The sequence below is a fragment of the Centroberyx affinis genome, unplaced genomic scaffold, assembly GCF_046629955.1.
Source record: "Centroberyx affinis isolate AG114_WGS23_722 - 3 ecotype Tasmania unplaced genomic scaffold, CSIRO-AGI_Caff_v1 ptg001231l_1, whole genome shotgun sequence".
NCBI lineage: Eukaryota > Metazoa > Chordata > Actinopteri > Beryciformes > Berycidae > Centroberyx > Centroberyx affinis.
The window spans coordinates 164,185-187,335 of NW_027279744.1; the positions used below are offsets into that span (position 1 = coordinate 164,185).

General features: G+C 44.8%; 2 protein-coding genes across 2 annotated transcripts in view; one reads left to right on the top strand and one right to left on the bottom strand.

The window, feature by feature from the left end:
- Positions 1-6,424, top strand: part of kdm6a (lysine (K)-specific demethylase 6A) — a 39,224-nt gene extending 32,800 nt beyond the window's left edge. Inside the window, exons 18-30 of the mRNA XM_071524759.1 lie at positions 93-991; positions 1,727-1,856; positions 2,051-2,156; positions 3,008-3,213; positions 3,718-3,770; positions 3,860-3,934; positions 4,063-4,211; positions 4,299-4,413; positions 4,524-4,711; positions 5,184-5,325; positions 5,480-5,606; positions 5,797-5,967; positions 6,288-6,424. Of these exons, the coding sequence (XP_071380860.1) occupies positions 93-991; positions 1,727-1,856; positions 2,051-2,156; positions 3,008-3,213; positions 3,718-3,770; positions 3,860-3,934; positions 4,063-4,211; positions 4,299-4,413; positions 4,524-4,711; positions 5,184-5,325; positions 5,480-5,606; positions 5,797-5,967; positions 6,288-6,314 (2,388 nt within the window). The 3' untranslated portion in view covers positions 6,315-6,424. The remainder of the gene's footprint in view (positions 1-92; positions 992-1,726; positions 1,857-2,050; positions 2,157-3,007; positions 3,214-3,717; positions 3,771-3,859; positions 3,935-4,062; positions 4,212-4,298; positions 4,414-4,523; positions 4,712-5,183; positions 5,326-5,479; positions 5,607-5,796; positions 5,968-6,287) is intronic.
- A 1,016-nt stretch (positions 6,425-7,440) lies between these two features.
- Positions 7,441-23,151, bottom strand: part of dipk2b (divergent protein kinase domain 2B) — a 45,991-nt gene continuing 30,280 nt past the window's right edge. Inside the window, 7 exon segments of the mRNA XM_071524763.1 lie at positions 7,441-7,681; positions 7,888-7,974; positions 7,977-8,036; positions 10,262-10,494; positions 10,496-10,533; positions 10,627-10,800; positions 13,373-13,556. Coding sequence (XP_071380864.1) covers positions 7,509-7,681; positions 7,888-7,974; positions 7,977-8,036; positions 10,262-10,494; positions 10,496-10,533; positions 10,627-10,800; positions 13,373-13,556 — 949 coding nt within the window. The 3' untranslated portion in view covers positions 7,441-7,508.

Consider the following 23,151-nt stretch of genomic DNA (forward strand, 5'->3'; position numbering starts at 1 on the left):
ATGTAATAGGAATGTTTATTGTAGTGTTACACAAAATACTTAGCTGACCATTCCTCTTGACCCCTCATTTTGTTTTTTTCTCCTCTGTCCAGGGGCTTCAAAAAGGTCCAGGTTCACATTCGGCAGGTCCCAATGGAGAACCCCCTTTCTCTTCCTCCTCTTCCCCTCAGACCTCGCTCCCCTCCTCTGGCTCTGGTGCTCTAAATCAGGTTGGACATTCCTCTGGGCCCTGCACTGCCTCCTCCTCAGCCTCCTCCCTATCCCCCACCTCTCCCCAGACCACACCCAACCACTTGTCCTCGCCCCCCCACTCCGCTACTACCTCAGGGGTCCACACCAAAGACACCACGCCTTCAGGGAGCAACAACGGCAGCAGTGGTGCCGCCGCCACTTTGCCATCAGGTCCTGAGAACACCGTCAGGCATTCCGCAGGGACACCCCTCAGTCCCGGCACCGTCCCCGCGCAGGGATTGACTAATCACGTCCAGCCGCGGGTGACGGACAGCTCGACTAGCCTATCTCAGCCCGGCTCTCCTGCCCCCGGCGTGCTCAGTTCAGACAATCCTCAGCTCTCAGCCTTGCTAAAGGGAAAAGCCAATACTAGCAGTAATGACGATAACAATAATTACAGTAACCACGGAGCAGCTTCCTCAGATAAAATCAACAACGTCCACCCGGGTCTCCATGGTGCTGCCAAGCCGCTGTCGGAGCACTCAGTGGCGTCCTCGCCACTCTCAGCCATGTCAACCGCCACCCCTTCTCCCCGCTCAGCTGACCCGCACGCCGCCAACAGCCTCTCCTGCCTTAACAGCCCGTCCAACACCAACAGCCAGGGGCCTACGCTCAATGGCAAGGGGCTGGAGGACTCCCAGAGCCCAGTGAAGGTGGAGCCTTCTGGTGGAGCTCACAGGCACACAGTCTCTTCTAGTCTGGCACCCTGGTCCTCGGTCTCCATCTACCCCAGCTCCAGTGAAGTGTTGAAAGCGTGCAGGTAAGGCCTCAGTTTCTCTTGTCAAGCTATGTTCAAAACTGGGCTTTCTAACATTGCGCGCGTGTGTGTGTGTGTGACGCTGGGTACTATTTGTCTCTGTGGATCGTAATTGTTTTGCTTGAGATGAAGACCCTCCATTGCCACTTCATGTCCTTGGTTCCAAATTGAGTAGATGCTCTGTCAGTGTACCATTGTGAGAACTGTGCTGGTGTTGGTTACAGATCTGGTGAGGAGTTAAGGCTCTGGGCTTGTTTGTGTGTGTGCATGTGTGGTTTGATTGCCAATAGGAGCAGTGATGAGCAGCTATAAGAGCTATATAACAACTATAAGCTTGCTCCTGTCAGTAAGCCTCCCTTCCAACTTTTGTAGGCATGCACACATCATTAGAACAGCTTAGTTAAAATTTTAACCTTGAAACACCAACTCCAGTCCCACTGTGTTCATCCCAGTTGAATGCATTCCTGATTCTGTTAACTAGACTGTTTTCCCAAATGCTGAGAAGCATATTCTGGGTGCAGGTGCTTTGTTGTTAGGCTTATTAAACCTCCAGGTGGGATGAAGTAACCTAGTTCTTGCCTGTAAATGTTTAGCAAATGCTCATCTTTGTCAAATAGTTTGTCCTGCGTACTACATGGTCTTGCGCATTTATAGTAATACTTTGTCAATGGCAGTCTGCTTTTACCTGAGCTGATATAGCAGTTTGTCTCTTCCTCCCTCCCACTCTCTGGGCTGCAGGAACCTGGGGAAGAATGGTCTGTCGACCAGCAGCATCCTCCTGGACAAGTGTCCCCCGCCAAGGCCCCCTCCCTCACCATCCCCCGTGCTGCCAAAGGACAAACTCAACCCCCCAACGCCCAGCATCTATGTGCGTACAACCCGACCATAGAAGGAGAAGTATTCATGATGTTGTTGCGTGCAATGTTTGCGCAACAGTATCTTGGCTACAGCACCAAATACAAACACTCCTAGTTAATTCCTCTTTATCCGTTGATTCTCTTGATAAGTCTGGAGTCAGTCCGCGTCCTCTGACCACTTCTGTCTCTTCTCTCTGTCGTACAGCTGGAAAACAAGAGAGATGCCTTCTTCCCTCCCCTCCATCAGTTCTGCACCAACCCTTCCAACCCCGTCACTGTCATCAGAGGACTGGCCGGAGCGCTGAAACTAGGTAAGAGGCCATGCCAGAGATGCGCAACGCATGCGTTTCCACTTTGCTTAAGCATATTACTCTGCATGTTGCTCATATTATACACTGCATGTTGTTCGTGTTTCGTGCTTGTAAGTCTGTTTGATCTTCAATTAAACTATTACTTTATTTAACATCAGATAGACAGAGTGACAGTGGCTGTGTGCATGCACAACTCGATGCATCTGTCGTTTGCAGCCTCACGTGGCTCTGTGGGTGTGTCTCTGTGTTCATTGGAGGGTGTGTGCTCCCTGGATGAATTTGACATGTATGACAACAGCACCACCTGCAAGTGGAAAATGTTACTGCATGTGTTTGCTGTAGAGAGCCCTAGTTGGCTTTGCCAAGAATGACAAACACATCTGCTCTCCTTATACCATGTCTTGCTGCCATATTATATAATACTCTAATCTGACAAATTGTTCACTACTCATTCGTGTAGGTAGTTAAGCTGCCATAATTAAATTTGAATACATTGAAAATCTTTGAAATTATGGAAAACACACATGCCGAACCACACCCCCTACCTTCTTATCTTCCCGGCTCCCTCTAACCATACAATAATACCAAGTGAGCATGATTGAAAAATCCCTCTTCCCCTTGAGCTTCCCCTGATTGCTTTTTTGACAAGGCATTTCCAGAGTGAAGTGGCTCTCCTAGTTCAAGAACCTCACTCATAAAATAAATTAATGACTGAATAACAACATATGAATTATGCATGATTACCTATGACACCAGAAAAATGTCAATATTTTTCCAGGTAAATTTGACAGTGTCCTCCAGCCTCTTTTGTTCATTGGCTCCTGTCTCTTTGCCTGTCATCCACCCCACAGACCTGGGGCTGTTCTCTACTAAGACGCTGGTGGAGGCCAACCCGGACCATCTGGTGGAGGTGCGGACCCAGCTGGCCCAGCCCACTGATGAGAACTGGGACCCCAGCGGCAGCAGGAAGATGTGGCGCTGCGAGAGCAGTCGCTCCCACACCACCATCGTCAAATACGCCCAGTACCAGGCCTCCTCCTTCCAGGAGTCCCTGCGGGTCAGTGGGAGATGGATACACACATATGCCACACACACTACTGTTGGCCGATACACCAGTGCGGGAGTACTATTGTAGTCCCCAGTTTAAAAAAGGCTATGTGCAAGAGGTCAACCAGAGTTGAACCAGGGTGTCTGTCACAGGGTTTCACGCCATATTTTACAAATTTAATTAAAAAAACAGCCACAATCACAAGTATAAGGCTTAGAAGAGTATTATTTCTTCATGCAAGCTATTTATTTTCATGACTTAAAATAATTTATTTATGGTATTTGCACTAGCTATTTTGACAAATGTGTCACCGGTGATGTTTGTTCACGGTACAACAATATAAGTGTTGTCTGCTTTGTAGTTTCAGTACTCAAAACCACTTCCAAAATAAATTTGCCAGATTTAATCATTGATTTTCACATAATGTAAAATATTTTCTATTACATTTTTCAAAATTTTTCTTTCGTTTTTCTACTTTGTTTTGATGGTGATCTTGAATTGTGCATGTGTCAGGAGGAGAATGAGAAGAAGAAGGAGTTGGAAGCAGAAGCAGCCTCCTTGGAGAAGTGAGTTCCCTCTGCCTTTCTTTCATCTCTCAGAATGTGTGTCGGGTTTTTTCTGCCACTGTCTAACTACATCTCCTATGCTCCCTCAGTGTGGCGCGGCGAAGGAAAGGGCCCTTCAAACACATCAAGTTCGGCACCAACATCGACCTCTCTGATGACAAGAAGTAAGTGAACAGTTGAAAATGTTAGGCCACATTTCCTTCTACACAAATTCTTCAGTAGGGAAGAGGGGAAACATGATTTGTTGTGTATTATTGCAGTAGTGCTGATCTATAACGTTTGTTGTTTGCAGGTGGAAGCAGCAGCTCCAGGAGTTGACTAAGCTGCCAGCCTTCGCCAGAGTGGTGTCAGCTGGGAACCTGCTGAGCCATGTAGGACACACCATCCTGGGCATGAACACTGTCCAGCTCTACATGAAGGTGCCTGGGAGCAGGACACCAGGTATACACAGACAGAATGAGCAGCGCTACGTCTATGTTGATTGTTTTGATTTCCCATCGTTTCTAATCATATTGTCCTGCTGTTTAGGTCACCAAGAGAACAACAACTTCTGTTCAGTCAACATCAACATTGGTCCTGGGGACTGTGAGTGGTTTGCTGTGCCTGAGCCGCACTGGGGAACCATCAACGACTTCTGTGAAAAGTACGCTTCCAGAAACTACGCGCCCTAAAGCTTTTGTAGCTCTTTTCTATACGTAATGTGTTTTGTTGCCGGGTTTGACACTGATAGCTGTGTGTGTTCCTCTCCTGCAGGAACAACATCAACTTCCTGATGGGTTCCTGGTGGCCTAACCTGGAGGACCTGTATGAGGCCAACGTGCCTGTTTACCGGTTCATCCAGCGCCCCGGGGACCTGGTGTGGCTTAACACGGGCACTGTGCACTGGGTTCAGGCCATCGGCTGGTGCAACAATGTTGCGTGGAACGTCGGACCCCTCACAGGTGCGAATGGGACTGGGACTACTTTCTTTTCTGGGATGAGGGATTTGCAAAAACTTGGGAACATGGTTTCAAGAAGGATAGGTTTTTATGAATGATTATTACTGTGCCTGCTGCTGAGATAAAATGGACCCTAGGGGAAAAAGTGTAATTTTCCCCCCAAATGTGGGCTTGTGACAAGGTTTAAATTCCTGGGCCGCAAACAGAATTCTGGGTGAGGAAATTTAATGAATAACACTCCCCTCGCTCAACAACTACTGTCGACGTGCTCCTGGACAAGATGCTTAACCCGTAACTGCTCTAGTGTAACAGTAGAAGATTTGGTTGCACAGGCCAGCTTCCAGGTTTAGGCATGTATAAGTGAATGTGAAGCAGAGCGCTGCTGAAAAAGTGCATACATGCGCAGCAAACCTAAATACATGTTAGAGTTTCCACTGATGTATAGAAATAAAAATGAATGATGGTTCGTCCTCAGCCCATCAGTACAAGCTGGCAGTGGAGCGCTATGAGTGGAACAAACTGCAGAGTGTCAAATCCATCGTTCCCATGATCCACCTCTCCTGGAACATGGCCAGGAACATCAAAGTGTCCGACCACAAGCTCTTCGAGATGATCAAGTGAGGACACGAACTCTCAAATTACGAAGTCTAATTTCTAATATGAATATCAGGACTACTTAAGATCTCAGACTTGTTATGCTCCCGTGGTTTGAATAATTGGAACGGGAACTCTTACGCTCAGCTAACTTGTGTGTGTGTCTATGTGTGTTAGGTATTGCTTGCTGCGGACCCTGAAGCAGTGTCAGATGCTGCGGGAGCTGCTATTGGCTGCAGGGAAGGAGCTGGTGTGGCATGGAAGGACGCAGAACGAGCCGGCACACTACTGCAGCATCTGTGAGGTAGGCTCACACACATCTCAACATCAACTGGATCCTACCTATGATTTGTTCCATCTAGACCTGCCATAGGTTTACCATGTGACTGGCATTAGTAAGGTGATACTGGAAGACTGAGTGTATGCTTTTTTAGCCATGTCATCCAAACACAAACTTTGTGTAACCCGCTGCTCTATCTGCCTCTTGTACCTAGGTGGAGGTGTTTGACCTGCTGTTTGTGACCAGCGAGAGCAACAGCAGGAAAACTTATGTGGTGCACTGCCAGGACTGTGCCCGTAGGGGGAGCACTAACCTGGACAACTTTGTGGTGCTAGAGCAGTACAAGATAGAGGACCTCATGCAGGTCTATGACCAGTTCACACTTGTAAGTACCAGGCACATTAGCATTCACACCAGCAAGACCTAGTTATGCTTTCTCTAGCTTTGTGTCATCTGACTCATGTATGCTGTTCTATTTATAGACCAAAGTGGATTAATATATAAACATACTGGAGGTCCTCTATGTTGCCTTTTTTATGTCAAGCCAGTTCTTTGTCATCCATGAAGGAAAAGTTTCAGGAGAGAATATGTGCTGAATAGAGGAGTTTTGGCTACAGGTTGGAATATGAATGTAAATCAATTTGCAGCCACAATGAAAAGGAAATGCATAGAGCTCAAGAGTGTTCTTCCTCTTTCTCTCTACAGGCTAGTCCTCTGCCTTCCTCCTCTTGATGGTAACATTATGTTGTTCTGAGGACAGTTAGAATCATAATGGACTTATCGGAAACCCTCCGGAAACCCCCTTTTTTTCTGATATTCAGGAAGTAAGCTGGCAGTCCTCCAACTGCGCTCTGTAGCTATCCCATAAGGCAGCTGTGTGAAAGCTGTGTGTCTATGCAACCTGCCCAGAGTGGCGCGCCTCCCCCCAGTGGACTGGAGGGGGATGGCAGCCTCTCCTGTCATCATGACCAGACTTTTCTATTGCTGGCCCAGCTGGACTTCTCTAGAAAACACACAAAATCCCACAAAAAATGATGAAAAAAAGTTTTGTATATATTATGTTACAACTGGCAACAACGTCACACAAAGACTACTGACTTGATAATTTTCTTTTTTCCATTTTTGTATTCTGTTTGTGGGTTGACACAAGAGTTTTTGTTCCCCCCCTTGAGATGAGTAACTAGCATAGCTGGTCTTTTGTATGTTAGATAGATAGACGTCTCCTTGGTCAGGAAAACAAGAAGAAATTTGTTTTGTAATGTGAAAAGTTGAGTGACATGTTGATTGCAACATTTCCCCATTTTGTTTTCTATTGGTTTTATGTTTGATTTTGTTTTGTTGGAACCATGCTGAGGTTTTGGTTTCTTAGGTAAAAAAGAGGAAATTGTTTGGAGAGAAACAACAGCCAAGTCACAGAGAAATGGGTTGCACATAGACAAAGGAGTGAACTTTAATTTGTGTTTTTTTTCTTCTAATTTTGATGTAAATTTACACTATTTATAAATGCATATTTATTGCTTGAAAATATTTGTTGATGGAATGCTGTAATTTTTTTCCAGAGTACCTGCCATTAAATTTGAAGGAGCCTTGTCATTTTAAGCTCGGCCCCTCATACGTTTTCTATATAAATAAAACTGCTTAGTAAGCATTGTACAGAGACCTTCCTTGAAATGGTTTTATTGTTTGAAGGATGTTTTATGCGTCAATAAACAAAAAACTGTCTTTATTTACATCTTAAGCTCTGTTGTGCTTATTTAGAAATTATTTAAATCATTGACTATTATAGCTGTAAGTGAAGGCCAGTTGGTTGCTGGTAGGTATTTTGATCTTGGCACTCCTGCGGTATCTCTTTAGCCTCGTCCCACCAGCTCCAGGAGTCACAGATGCATTGTTGGTAGTGTAGTTTAACCGGCTGTCAGTTGTGGCTCAGTATGCCTGGCTGTAGCGGCACTCTGGGAACCTGTAGGCGTAGTCTTGGCTGCAGGGCCTCAGCGGTCTCAGATTGTCCATGAGAGCCTGAACTGCCCAAAGTATCTTCCAGTCCGGCTGGCTTGGGTCAGCACACACCCGCAGCAGCAGAGGCACGTCACTACCAACCTCTGATAATGATAGAAATTCAGTTCAAATAATGGTTATGCAAATAAGGAAACAAAAGGAACCCGGGTCATCAGGTTGATTTCTCTTGTCTCTTTAAACACTAGCCCACCTTGCCGGCTAACTGGAGCATCCCTATGAACAACAGCTATACTGTGTATTAGATGTGTGAGGAGCAGGAACAGGAGCAGCCCTGCAGGCTTCGGCCTACCGTGTCCCGCCTGCCTCTCCCTGGCAGGCAGCAGCTTGGGCAGCAGGTGTCTGCAGAGCATGGTGAAGCTCTGGGAGAGGCGCACAGACCCAGGCAGGAGAAGATGTCTTCATCTGGGCCTGAGGGAGAGGGAGGATCAGGGGGGAAACCTGGAGAGGAGACGGGGAACAGCAGGTCTGACAGTTTAATGGAAGGGTCAATAAGGTAATAAAATGAGTGTTGTGCTCCTTGTTAATTGAGACGAGTGCCAAGTTAAGACAGTGAAAGGCTGGATGAGAAGGACAACATGTCCATTCCTTATTCATCATCATCTGTCTCCTGTTCTCTGACTGAAGCCCCTCCTTCCCCAGCTTTAGACTGAAGAACACATTTCCACCATTTGTCCGTTTCACTTGGTCTTTTTCTCACTTAGACTGCCAGGAAAATTGCCACTTTGCCAAATGGATCAGCAGGACCAGAAGGTAAACACCTATTCTCTTTCTCACCTAGTGTACCCCATGTCATCGTACATATAAACCTTTTTGTAACATAGATTTCTTCATTTATATTTAAGAAATCCATGCAAGCTTGGATTTAAAAAAAACATTATATATATATATTTATATATTATTATAGATTTATAGATCATAGTTTAGCCACCTTTTCAATTTATTGTCTCATCAGTTACCAGGATTGCAATCAAACTCTAGTCCCAAGCTTGCTTGAAAGTTTGCATGGGCCAAAAAAAACAACACAAAAGTAGCACTATCTATTGGACCTGAATCAAAAGCAAAAGAAAGAACAGTTCTGGGCTACCGGGCTAGTGAGAACAATACAGATGGCAGAGCACAGATGATGGACATGTTCTCCAAGCAGTCATACAGACTGCTTCCTGCTTGGTGGTCACTTGCCATTCAAAACCTGTCAACTCCTAACAAAAGAACAAATTCAGTTTACTGGGAGTTGTGTATGAGTTCATGTGTGCATTACAATGATGCTACATTATGTGGATGTCCATAAAAGCTGAAAAGATGAAAACGACACAAACACAGACACACACAGGCAGCCACTATGAGATTCAAAGAACAACAAAGTCAGATTTTTTTCCAGGGGAGTATGTGGTCATTTTTACAACACAGCTGAAGTCTCATTCAGTGTGTGGTGGTTTGGCGCACAGCTTTCAGGGGCGCCTGTTATCCCTGCAAACTGAGCCCTGAAATTTCACTCTATACAATCCACTTTAAACATGTCACAGTGAGAGCCCCGCACCATAACAAAGGCATAATGCCTCATTAAATGTTCCCATGGTGCATCCAGTCGGCCTGCTTCGGAGGGGTACTGTTTTTGTCTGTGATGCCGTCTATGAGCACGGAAGGGGGGAAACAAAACTTTGGGAATAAATAATGAAGCTGAACAAAGTAGCTGGAAAAAATCAAAAGCTTTTCTGATGTTGGTATCAATTATCGATATCAAGGTTGCTTTTGTTTTGTTTTCTCAGTGTTTCCTCTCAGTAGGGTTATTATCAGTGGTAATTAAACAGCATGTGGCAGTATGCAGTTTTTATAGAAGTTGTTCTGCCACAGCAGATTTACTACCATACTAAAAACAGATCTCATGATGCCATGGCTTACTGGAGAGGAAAAGAGGAACTTTGACAATCAACGGTTAATAAAAGAGGAACAGCGTGAGCGCGTACTTCCTCCGCGGTAATGAAAGGCCAGAAAAAGATTTAACAGACTTCTTGGATAATTTGGGGATTTTGATTTTGATATCATCTGATAAAACTGTAGGTTTATTTTTAGGTGTATTTTGTATATGCCGGCATCTTCTCACACACACGTGATTCAGCCTAGCACTGGGTGGGTCTGATGCAAAAATGGGAAAGAATAGCGAGGACCCTTGAAAAATTAATGACCTGTCACATTACTTATCAGTCACAGTGAACATGTATAGCTGAAACATATCTATTGTTACAGCTGAATAAAGAAAAAGCTCATTAATTTTTTTAAATGACAGCTATATCCTTGGTGAGAATAGGCCAATGCCTGGGAAGTAGTTCCCAGCAAAAAAAAAAATATCCAAGGCACTCTGTCTCATTGCAAAAACAATGCATTTATTTCACCTGGTAAGGATTTCCTAAGGCATTTTAATTTTTGTAATGACACTGAGTACCGTGGAGCATCTGTCCATTCTTCCGTTCTTCCCCCTCTGTTTTTTGCCAGCTATGTCCTATTTTTTCAGTATTCTGAGCCTTGTGCACCTCTCTCTGTCTTTGGTTTTTGAGCTGAGCCCCTCTTTGCAGCCACTGTTAGTCATGCTCTGATGCAGCGGGGCCAACGTTCACAACTCATGTTCTACCTCTTGCAGTCATATACTCAGCAGCCTCTCCTCTCACCTTGCACCAGGTCTATGACTCCAATGGTGCTGGCATCACTGATGAGCAGCCGGCCGTCCTCCTGAAGCCCAAACATGTCCTCGTCCAGCCGGGTGTAGTAGAGCCTGAAGCCCCGGCTGTTGGGAGTCCAGGCCCTGGCTCAGCTGGATCAGCTGGCTGCGTCCGCCCTCTGCTCCACAGACGCCCCGTACAGACCCGACAGAGGCCTGGAGCTCGTGCTCACCAACAGCCTGGTAGCGGGGGAAAGGCCAGCCCTCTGTGCTCGGGAACATCTGGGTCAGAGTGGGGCAGAGAGGAGAACTGGGGAGAAAGACCTCTGTTTGTGACAAAAACATAATATGAAGAGCATCCGGGACTGTGCTGACCTGCAGTACCAGCGGGTGTTGATTGACAGCGAGGGTGTAGAGGAGGTGGAGTTTGTCTTTCTCAGTGAAGTGTTTCATTTAGAGGCTTCCGACGTCCGCCACCTCGGCGTAGCGACGCACCACCCGGTCCAGCAGCCTCTGGGAGGGGCAGCGCAGCAACGGAGGAGCCAGGCCCTGCGGGAGAGGCGGGTGACATGTACCAGAGAAAAGTTCTATTGATGGTGTCGCCTACAAAACCTCAAACTCCAACTGGACTCACTGTTTGACTGACAGGTGAGGTGACAAGTCCAGTGCAGAAACATCACAGCAGTGAGCGCTTAGCACCAAAGATGTCGTCAAAATAAAAGAAACATGGATCTTGTGGACTACCACTTTAAACTCATGTTTTTTTTCCTTTCCCTCATATCTTTTAAGGTTGTTTTTATTAAGTTCCTGAGTTCCCAGCAGGCCGTCTCTCTGTATTTGCCTCCATCTGGTAATGTGCTGGCATTATGATGGTGAAGTGGTTGGCACTATCACTTCCACAGTAAGAAGGAGCCACCATTTCTAAGCAAAGAGTGGCATTTATCAACTATATGTTTGAGAATGTACATAAATTTAAGCACACCTGACCATGCTTATGCACCAAGCGGTCGGAAAGGAGAATTAATACCATCTACCCAATGAAAGACCGGCTAGAAAGACAGGAACAGACAATCAAATGATTAGGCTTTTTAAGCAATTAATATGAAAATGCTTAGGTTACAAAAGTTGAGACTACAAGCACATATTTGGACAGTACATATAGCCCAACTATATTACCCACCATTTAAGCATACAGACTTAAAATAGCTAATTAACAATCATTTTAAATTTAATAGTATGGGTTTGGAAATTCAGGGTGTTGGCAATTTAGGACTACAGCTCATTCATGCAAAAGGCAACAAGACATTGATTGTTCTTTTGTGTAAAATGTTTGATCTTGCTGTGATCAACAATGTGGCGCATGCTGTATTGTGCAGGCAGTGTGTTTTCAAGCTCAACAGTGTCAACAGGCATGTGATGCACATTTGGCTTTGCTGAGTGTCACAGTGCAGCCTGTGCTATATTTTGATGTGCTAGGCTTATAGAAATGTATTTAAATGATGATTATTTATCACTACAGGAGACTGGTCCATGGACGTCTCTCATCAACCCTTCAATCCCAACAGGAGGCAAGTGGTCGGTCCACAGTGGCTGGTCCACATCAGACAGGCTGCTCTAACTCTGCGCTCCGCCTGCTGCAGCAATGCCCCTCTTGTAGGCCGTAATTATTTTGCATCTCTCACCTACTCCTAGGGGTTCCAGAAGATATTTGTTGGTTTGCCTTAACCTCAGTTACCAAAACTTCAATTTCTGCCTCGGAAAAAATCTTCTTTATACTTTTCTTTGTCTGGGCCTTGTTAATTGTTAGGCAGACATCAGTGACAAAGACACAGCATTTTAAGGTATAAGGTTGTCGCCAGAGGTGGGAGTAAGTCACACATGTGCAAGTCACAAGCAAGTCTCAAGTCTTAACCTTCAAGTCCCAAGCAAGTCCCAAGTTACTGTGGTGAGAATCAAGCAAGTCAAGTCGAGTCCCTGCTATAAGTCAAGCAAGACAAGTCAAGTCATTGCTCAGGTCAAGCAAGTCACAAGTCAAGTCATACAAAATTCTGATGATCTACCCCAGTATCCACATTTAAATAAGTTAAAAGACAGTGGGCATGAAAAGTTGAGTTTTATTTTCAGCATTAATGAAAACTGTTGCAGCCTGCTTACATCTTATAAATCTTACTGATATTTGACATTTTGTGGCAATCAATAACAAGCCTCCTAAATGAACAACAAGTAAATATTTAATAAAAAAAAGTCAAGTCCTTTCGAGTCATCTGTCTCAAGTCTAAGTCAAGTCTCAAGTCATGAATACCAAGTCAAAGTCAAGTCGAGTCTTTTATCAATGCAAGCAAGTCTCAAGTCCTCAAATTTGCGACTCGAGTCTGACTCGAGTCAAGTCATGTGACTCGAGTCCTCCACCTCTGGTTGTCGCTATAGGGGCGTGTCTTCATGTTAACAGGTGGCTGTGCACGAGCATGATGGTAGTTTACAAAGTGTGGTATTGATCAAAGCATATAATTAACATAATTGCATTTGTAAAAATCATTTTTTTTCTTTTTCTTTTCATTCTGTGTGGAGTTAGCAGGTTCTGTCTGTGTTGGTGTTTGATTCCTACCACAGTCCAAAGACATGCAGGTCAGGTGGGTTGGAGACATTGCCCACAGGTATGATTGTCTATCTGTGTTAGTCCTGTGATGGCTGCAGCCCCACTGTGACTAGGGTTGGGCGATATGGTTGAAATCAATATCATGATAATAATAAGGATTTTTCTCGATATCAATATATATCACGGTATGGTTCATGTATGCAAAATCACGTTAAATAATCAAATTAATGTTCATCTCATTGAACCGAATGGTAATGTTAGATGTGATGTCAAACAAAACAGAAATATTCAAATAATATTCCTACCATACCTCATTTTATGAGAGTTTTTAAGTAAAATTTGCTTGTCATCATCAATTTAGACAGCAGAAATGTGTGTCACGATATTAAAATATCTTCATATCATCACGATATGATTCCACTGAAAGACGATAAACGATAACATTGAATTATCGCCCAGCCCTAACTGTGACCCTGAAGTGGGTAGAGAAAATGAATGAATGAATGAATATACACCCATAAGTACCTGGACCATGTGAGGCAGCAGCAGATGCAAGTGTTTCCACCTCTGGAAGCGGGGAGTGGCCCTGAGCACAGCCTCGATGCTGCAGGGCCCCCGCCGGCCCGAGGAACCGCAGATGAAGAGGTCAGACAGGCGGTGCTGACAGGGAGAAGAGAGGAAGGACAGCAGCGTCGGACGCCAATCAAACCTAGGAGAATGAAATAATTTGTTTTATTGGGGTACGTCGGTTCATTTTGATTATAGTGATTACAATCAGCAGTGCTTTAATGGCGCATTGTGATGCAGTCCTAATCTTTGTTTGGCTGAGTGGAGTGAGCCTTCAAATGGTCACTACAGTCTTTGTTTCCTGGCTATGGGATGGAAGGGGAAATGGAAATATTATCTTTGGCAAACACTGGGTTGTTGGTGTGGGGCCACTGTGTGGCATGAAGTGTTGACGTGACAACCTTGTGAGTGGGCACACGGCCACAGCATGTGGAATGCATGAATAATAAGCTCATAACACCGACATGTGGGTTTTTTCTGTCCTTTGCGGTGCCAGAATCATGTAAGCATATCTTAAACATATCCTTCACCTTGGTCTTTTCTTAAAACTTCAGAAAATGTGTGAAGGAGGACATTGATTGTGCTCGCTGGATGACATTCATTGTGCTGCTGTAACAAAGTGAGTCGTGACCATGGGCTCATTCATCAGCGTGCTGTATGGGGCTCGTAGGCATTGTGCTTGACAGATATTTTATTATCACAGCCACAGGTGGCTGGGTTGGTCTGCTGGAATGACAACCACGTCATCTGAGCGACACTTAATTTATTCATGAGTCCTTTTTTTCTTTTCTTTAATTTCTTTAAAAACAGTGCTGACAGTCTGCGTCTGTGTTTTTTTTCTCTCACCCACTTAGTTTGAAAAAGGAAGAAAGCAGAGAGAGAAGAGAGATGACATTTCATAAAATACCAAAGCTGGGAACTGAGGCATGGCTTCATACAGATTTCCAGGTTGTATATGAGACAGATGGAATCTTTATGGAGTGTGTCGCAAAATGTGGCAAGAGCCAGTGTAACCTAGAGCCAGCAGATGTCACTCTAGTTATGAGAGAGATGGATGCTAAGACTGAATCTTATGCCTGTAACACACACACATACACACACACATGCTAACACGCACGCGCACACACACCTTAATAAAGAGGATCAAAGCTGTTCCTAAATCCTGAAGGTGTATTCCAAATGTCTTAGTCACTCATGTGAGTCAGCTTGTATTTGTTCCGTTCCTATTTGTTTTTACTCTTAAACCAAGTGACTCACACTTAAGTTGACACAGAAAACATATGCAAGTATTTTAGGACAGGAAATGGATGTACAGAAGGGCAAAAATTATATTTCTTGGACTGTGTGGGTCAAGAGCTTTCAGCCAAGAGGAAATCATAGTCATTTGTGGAAGTGCTGGGTTTGAGAGGAATGTGTCTGAAAGGAGTGCAGACTACCGTTGATGCAGAAAGCCAAATATCTACTGCCTGACAAGGCAGCGACAGACTGATTCACATGGTTTCCAACACTGAATGTCACCTAATAGTCTGAAACTTTTCTATTTTGAGAGTAGCCTACTATATTATTTCATTTATTTTGTGCTAAGGCTTTGTTTAGGCTGTTAATTATAATTTATTTGTATAAAGACATGTTGGAACTGGGCATTCTGCATGTTTGTATTCCATGTAGTTCAGCATGCATTGTTTCCATATGAATATTATCATAAACTTGGTTCATAGTTTGCATTGAGTAAATCTGAATTCATCATAAACCCAGTTACTTTCATTGCCTAAAGTCGATCCAACAAGCTCATAACATGTCATAACTTTTATCATTTAAAAAGACAGCAATTAAAATTAAAGTAACCTATTGAAATTAAATAATTTAGTTGTTGCGATTTCATATTTCATAAGAAATCCTGTTTTCCATCCCTTACAAAAATGAACAAAAGTAATCCTATAATACATTTTAGAAGGATAGTATACACGTCACAGCAAAACTATAAATGCCGATAGGAATATTAAAGGAATATTATAGTTATATAGGATATAAACACAGGCCTATAAGGTCATTATAAACTCAGTGAGTGTCTCAGATACACTGTAAGTCCCTATATAGAAATAGGCTATTATAGGAATATTACAATATCTTTTGTTCAGGATGGAAAATTGAAGATTCATATTGCTTTTGCCTTGTCTTACTGTTGCTGTATTAATTTCCACAGTAACCATAATGAGCAAGCTGAGGATCAGCAGTATCAGAGTCATCAGATCAGATCAGAGTGTATCAGCTCCTGTTCAGCAGCACTGCGCTGCTCTTCTTATATAGGCCCAGAAATAGGCAGGTCGGTGCGGCTCGGTGACTCAACCGGGACTCATCGCCGTTGCGGTCGGTCGCGTGCGCCTCGCGGGGCGCGAGGAAGCGGCAGAGTTTATTGTTGGAATGAATAAACTACCGCAAACTGTAAACTTGAAACGACCTCACATACTGGAGAAGAGCAACTGTTGGCAGCTGCAGGCGACTGCTTTTAACCTACTGCGTTTTACAAAGTTACCCAAAACATGATTTCTTTCGCATCCAGACGTTTATTGGCGACTTTAGCGACCAGCAGAGATAAATTCAGACGTTTGCACCAGGGGCGTCAATTCACTGAACCCCGAGGTATGGTGAAGTCCTTACATTTAATATCATTGGCCACCAAAACTTTAAAACCCGCTTATATCGACTACATATCTGGAGATAGAGCGGGGCAATGACTGCTGACTGACAAGATATTATTTAGTGTGATAAATTATGAGACGCACATCACCAAACTGTCTTACAGCTTGAGAGAATGGTCCTGAACGCTCTCCAATGGGATTATTATTATTATTATTATTTATTTATTTTTTGATATAACTATCAAATAGGGCTCCGGCGATTTTTGCTCTCGATTTGCTCTCCATTATGATATGATAAAAACAACAACAAACAACAACAATAAACAGTATCAAATGTTGGGCTCGTTTAGGCTAAGGTATGGTAAGTCCAACACCTTGCCATACCCAGTTGACGCCCATGGTTTTCGGGCACAGTGACATGCATCCAAATGATCCACATAAGCAGCTGGAAACTGGCTGCACATCACGCACATGGCTCCGACTCTGAAGCGGGACGGAGGAAGCTGCCCTTGCCAACTTTGAGCACAGGATTCACCCTTATATTTTCAAACCCATCCATTTAGCACTGGCAGGGCAACAACAAGGTCTCCATGTGGTAGAAGTCCCCCGGATTCTTCTTGGATGAGTGATGTTGTTGGAGCCGTGAGTCACAGGAAGCATCGGCCGAAACTGGATGTGTTTTGCGATTTTGTTCACACACTCACCGACGAGATTTATAATTGAGACGTATGGGCCCAGGGTTTCAATCAGCTAACCCACCTACCCACCCACCAACACTACACCCCCCCAGCCACCACCACCACCACCACCACACACACACACACACACACACACACACACACCCCAATATAAATATATTTATATTGATCAGCTGCAGTTTACCAGGTAGGTCAGTATTAGTTTTTAGTGCTTTCTGCTATTTCTTGGTTGATTGCAGGTGAGTTTTGTTCCAAAATGAGATGAAAAAAGATGACTACAAAATGATGGATGCCAAAAATCATATGGTGCTTTTTAAATGATCATGGGTAACTTAAGTCCTTGGTTGACAAAATGATAACGCTTTTATGGACTGGATCATCTACATATGAAAGAAATCGAATCATCAGGTAATGAACTCCCCGCTCCCAAAGTGATATATAGCATAAAACTCTTCATTTGGTTGTATGTTGCAGTTAAAATGTTAAATGTTAAAATTCCTTTTTGGACACTATAGCCTACATAAAAAAATGTAAAACTGTTCTGCTATTCATTCTTGGTAAAAAGCAATTTGAGTGGAGAAATTCATGGTACTTTTTTATCTGGCCAACTCCTCTCTTTTTTCATGCACTCTTAGTTCTCCAGCTGACGGTGGTCTATTTACCAAGTAAAACTTTAATGCATCCTTCAGTTCCCCGGCTCTCCTGCCTTCAGCACCGTCTGATTGCTCAAGGACTGCAGGCTCAATGGAGGCATAAAGACATTGATTGCTATAGCTTCTTGTCAGCAACATCAATTCTCTCACAACTTTTCAGTTTCAAAAGCTCAACACTGAACTTCACCTGCCCAGTGAGTGGGACTGCAGATGGTTTAGCTTTAGAGCTAATTCTGAGGCGGTTTCTAACTTTCCATAGAACAGAAGAATAGAAGTAGAAAACATTGAAGCTCATTTAACACAGACTGTATTCAGTTCCAGATTTGATTCATCCATCCCATAAGGAAGTGAAGAGGATTTATCATAGGGGCATTTGGCTGTGGCTTTGACAGGGATGACAATGCGTTTGTCCTTTATCGAGGCATGGTAAGTACCTTATTTTCTGAAATGTTTTTCTTTGCCTGTTATTGACATTCCTTTGAAAATGACCGCCCATTAGAATATGAGGCTGAATCAGTGGGAGCGGATCTCAACACTGAGTCATAAGCATAAGAAATGTACTGAGGGAAACATTTAGCAGCCAATTCTGTTGTGGTTTAATATTTTGTCCCAGCAGGCGGGCTTCTGCTTTCACATGTGCTACATGGCATGCCACATCTTTTGTTCATTATGATAGATAGATAGATAGATAGATAGATAGATAGATAGATGGATAGAAAAGACATCTAAATCAACATGCTTGAATGGTAATTCCGCAGATAGACTGAAGATGGATGCCAGTGACAACATCGTCATGGAGATGAGCATTGGCTTGGTGCATGACACTCAAAAGCTGATTAATTCCTTTGGCAAATGCACAATTTGGCTCAACATTATTTATTGGTCCTAATTAGTGTCCATACATAAAACAACATTAATTTCCACAAAATTAATGAAATTCGATTCCATAGCCATCGTAGCTGTATCTAAGGGGATTACCATGATACGCCATGTAGTGTTCTTTCTCTCCATTCCAGCTCTGCGGCGTCCATCATGCAAGACAATTCAATATTCACTAAAATTCATTTTTTGTGTGTGCTTTGTGAATGGCATTGAATAACTATGGATGCACACTTGCTTATCCACTCTTAACATGTAAATCTGTCAAAAAAGACACTCTTTATTTACATATTTGTTGCATTATCCTGAATACATCTTTCGTGTAACTACTTGTCTGATTTTAAACACCCCTCCCCCTCCTCCACTCTAATCTAATCTAATCTACTCTAATAATCTGAGTTCTCTGTAGGCTAAACAGTGAGCTGGAGAAGCAGGGACCATCCTCCTCTGGTCACTGGTGATTGTAATGAAGTTCTCAAGTTGGAAGGGAGCCATAAGGTGGCAGTGTCCACAAATACTGTCAGACCAGCAGCAGCTGAGGTGGACAAGCTGTCCTCGATGTCTGCAAAGTAACAGCCACCGGTCTGAGGAGCTTTTCCCAATCCCGAGGTCACTGTTGTCGATAAGGTACGCAAAAATTCACCAGCTCACTGTCTTCCGGCTGATTAAGTCTCAGTCGGGTCAAGTGTAAAATTATCCTCGCCAGCCAGAATTCAAATGGAGGCTTCTGGAAAAGGCAGATGGCAGCCAAATTGACGTGCTTGGCAACTACCCAAAATCTTTAAATTCCTTCCCTTGTCATGTATGAATCACCATGACTCTTCCAACAAACATCACTCAGCGGAGTGGCCAACTGTTGTCCCATGGCTATAATGGATGTGACAGTTCTCTTTTTGAGTAAGATCTAACTGTCATCTGATGGATCACATTACTAATTTGAAACACTGGGCACATTAGCCCACGCTGGTTCCATTTAGTCATTTTTTTGTCACATTTAGTTTCCATGAACATACGATAGCATCATGCAAAAGTAACTAGGGGAAAGGTCAACACTCAGAATATGTGATAATAATGATGAGTAATGATGATTGCTTCCATGACTGAGGAACAGATGCAAAAAAAAATATTTATTTTATTGACTGACAGCGAGAATAATCCGCTGTTTTAATGTTCTGTTTGTTAAAGCAATAAAGCAACGTCCTTCCTGACAGGTGCTGTGCTACCTGGGCAGCCGGGGAAACTCCGCCGCTCCAACGGATGGGAATGAGAGAACTCTTTTTATTGACACTGTTGACATAAACTAATCTCATCATATCATTAGATCATCTCACCTGCCCAAGCCCGAGCCCCCCCTCGCTCTGCTCCTCTGGCCTGGGACGCTTGGCCTGCGCGCTCCCATTTCCTACCCGAGCTACACAGCATCATTTTTGGGTGACTCACCGCTGACCCGGCCTCGTTCTCCAAGAGGAGATCCAAAGAAAAGAAAAGTTAACGTGAGGATCGGTTTCACATTGACTGGACTGGACAGGATCGATTATTGTCTCTGTCTAAGTAGGACAAGGTGTGTGTGTGTGTGTGTGTGTCGATGTGGATGCGCTCGTGTATAGGGCTTGAGTGTGTGAGTGCGTGTGCATTGGTGCATGTTTAGGTGAGTGTGTGCATGCGTGTGTGTGTAGAGAGAGAGCCAGATAAGGTTTAGGCTGTGTGACTTCCCTCTACAAACATACCACAAGATTTGGTCATCTGAAGTGGCTCTAACAGTCATCACATTATCTGGCTTTGCTGGGCAGAAAGGTGCTTTCCAGCTACTAATACATTATAAGTCACTGGCCCTTGACTAACAGCAACACTACACCTCTGTGTCTGTGTGGACTGCCGGCTCCGTTCGACAGATGTTGTTTAGAAGTTGACCACCCGGCTCCCAGCTTTGACCTGCTGTTGTCCCGGTGTGGAGTGACGCAGGTATTGCACAACATTTTCCTTGGTTATGACTGTGTGACATCACCAGCTCCTCTTAGCGCTCGCCGTTTCCCAGTTCCCCTGACGCGCAACAGGCTCTCCAACGATTGCACTGTTGTGTGTAAACACCGCAAACAACTCAAAAGAGCGCACAAGCACACATGACAGCGCGTGCACATGCAAACATACACACACACACACAGATACACACACCGTTACCGCCTCAGATCCTGCTGTGTCCACCGAGGCACCTGTCGCAGGTGACGTCATATATGACTCAGGTGAATGCATGCATGCGTGTGAGTGTGTGTGTGTGTGTGTGGTCGTGTGTGTGTGTGGGTGGGTGTCTATGTGCCTTTGGGTGTGTGTACAGGCTCATACTGGCTGTGGGATGTTTGCATAATCAGCACAGCAGCACACCTTGGTCACAAGGTAAACTTTCCACTGTGCTCAGAGAAAAAGACGTCCGCTTCACACTTGAGTAGTCAGGGAATGGCCTACATTTACAGATGAGACGGATGGGAGGTAATGAGTGGCAGAAATGAGTGTCAGGGACTTATCCCATCTACACACACAGCGGAAAACACATCTCTAACATCTTATCTGAAATAACGAACTCTACAAAGTCTGGTTACGCTATTATACTTGGGTTATAGGTTCTTCTATAAGGCAGAAAAACTGAATACACTTTACATGAAAAGGAAAAAAATACGTTTCTTTTACTTTCAAAAGGTCTCAAAGTCATGACGCTATTAACTAATTAGTCTAGGCTGTCTGAATGTGTTTCCAGAAACATGCTGCACTGGGTCGCCATAGAAATACAGTGTATTTCTCCTCATTGCCATGCATTTCAGCTAATTCTCTAAATGAGAGTTGAACTGCAGTTCACCCCAGCCCTGCCCAGCCAGGAGACATTAACGGCGGACCTGTTGTCAGCCGCAGCGACGCAACAGAGATCCATCTGTTCTGCTCTTACCGAATGGTCATCAGGCCCGGGGGCTAAAGGGCCTAAATATAGACACGACAAATTAAACTCAAATGACTCAGATGCTCGATGAGTGAGATGAGTGACTTATCCCTCTTTAGTGCCCCGCTCCAGTCGGTCAGCACTCTGCCTTTTAGCAAACACGCACGCACGCACGGCGAGCCGGGAGTCACTTCTTCCACGACTGGAAACCTTCGACTGTTAAGAGGAAGGAGGTCGGGTGGGGGAGGGAGGGGGGTGGGGGGGTGAGAGGAAGAGGGGTGGAGGGAGGGGAGGAGAGAGGGGCTAAATCAGTTGGTGGAGGAGAGGAAGCTCTGTCATATCCAGGAGGAAGTGTGAGTCAGTGCTCGTACATTCCTGGGGGCTGATTCAGCGCTGCGCAGGAAGTGGGAAACGCTCGCTGCTGAGCTTTAACACCAGGAGGGAAAGAACCTTGTCTGGAGTGGTGTAACTGTAAAAAGAGTCCCCCGGCACAAACGCACACACATCTTGGGCGTTTGAGCCAACATACACGCACACATTTGCTCGCACACACAAACACACACACACACACACACACACACACACACACACACACACACACACACAGACTGCTTACCAGTCTAGAAGAGTCTCTACAAAACCCCAGAGAGAAGTAGCTGTCACTCAAAAAGCAGTGAGAACAGAGGAGAGAAGAAAGAAAGTGCCACCGGGAGGAGAGGCAAAGAGCTGTCAGGGAGGAGGAGGGCAAAGGGGAGTGCTCTGGGTCTTCCTCCGACTATCTTCCTCTTTTTCTTCGGTCCCAAGAAATCTCCCCTCTTCCTTCTCTTCTCCCTCTCCCCGTCAGCTCTCGGATTTCACAGTTCCAGCTATGGGAACTTAACCCTTGCCTCTCCAGTTAACACCCTTCGGTTTCGGCAGTGAGACAGACAGGCGCGACAGAAACGGGAAGTGCTCGAGACGAGATCTGTCCCCGAAGCGAGCTGAAAAGTATTTTTTTTGCTTTAATATTGCCGCTAGTGACATCAGCCATAGATTTTCCCCACGGACTCTGCGTTTTGGTGGCAGCGCTGGAGGTTTGCCAGCTGGTTGCGGTGACCCAGATTTCAGGTGTAGGTCGGCGGTGGTGACATCAGGGTGCCTGGGCTGGGGGTGGGTGGGCGGGTGGGGGTGTGGGATGTGGGCGATCTGTAGAGTATGCCCTCCCCCGTTGGGCCGGTCTGTCCCACCCAGACTGTCTGTCTCATGGTCACTGACTCTGTCCTCATGATAAAACACCAGTTTATCACCAGTTTCCATTCAGCTTCTTAGCGCTTACGTAACGTCAACCCGGGGAGGAAGTGCTGTCTGCTGTGAATGGACAATGTATGTGTGTGCGGATGTGTGAGTGTGTGTGTGTGTGTGTGTATGTGTGTGTGTATGTGTGTGGGTGGGTGTGTGTAGGTGTGTGTGGTGGAAGAGAAAGAGAGAAGGAGACAGACGCGTGGAGTGGAACAGGTTTCCACACGAGAGTAAACCCACCAAGCATCTACGACAGTGGAAAAAGTGTACTCAGCTGATTAGTGCGCGGGCACACACATGCACGCACACACGCACGCACACACGCACACACACACACACACACACACACCCTCTCTCTCTCACTCTCACACACACACACACCAACTCGCTCCCATAGTCTCTCGCATTTACACACACACATCACTCTCACACTGTGTCTCTGTCTCACACAAAACCATGTTGTATTGTATGGTTGTTGCTAGGAGACAAACTAATTCCAAACCTCTTGAAACAGAGGGACTTACTCCTCATTTCTAAGCTGGTATGGTGGGAGAGAAAGGGCGAGTGAAGGAGAGCGGAGAGGAGGGACGTAGGAGGAGGGGGCTGTAACAGACAAGAAAGCAACTCTCCCACGCAGAAAAGCTTTCACTCTCAGCAGAAACAA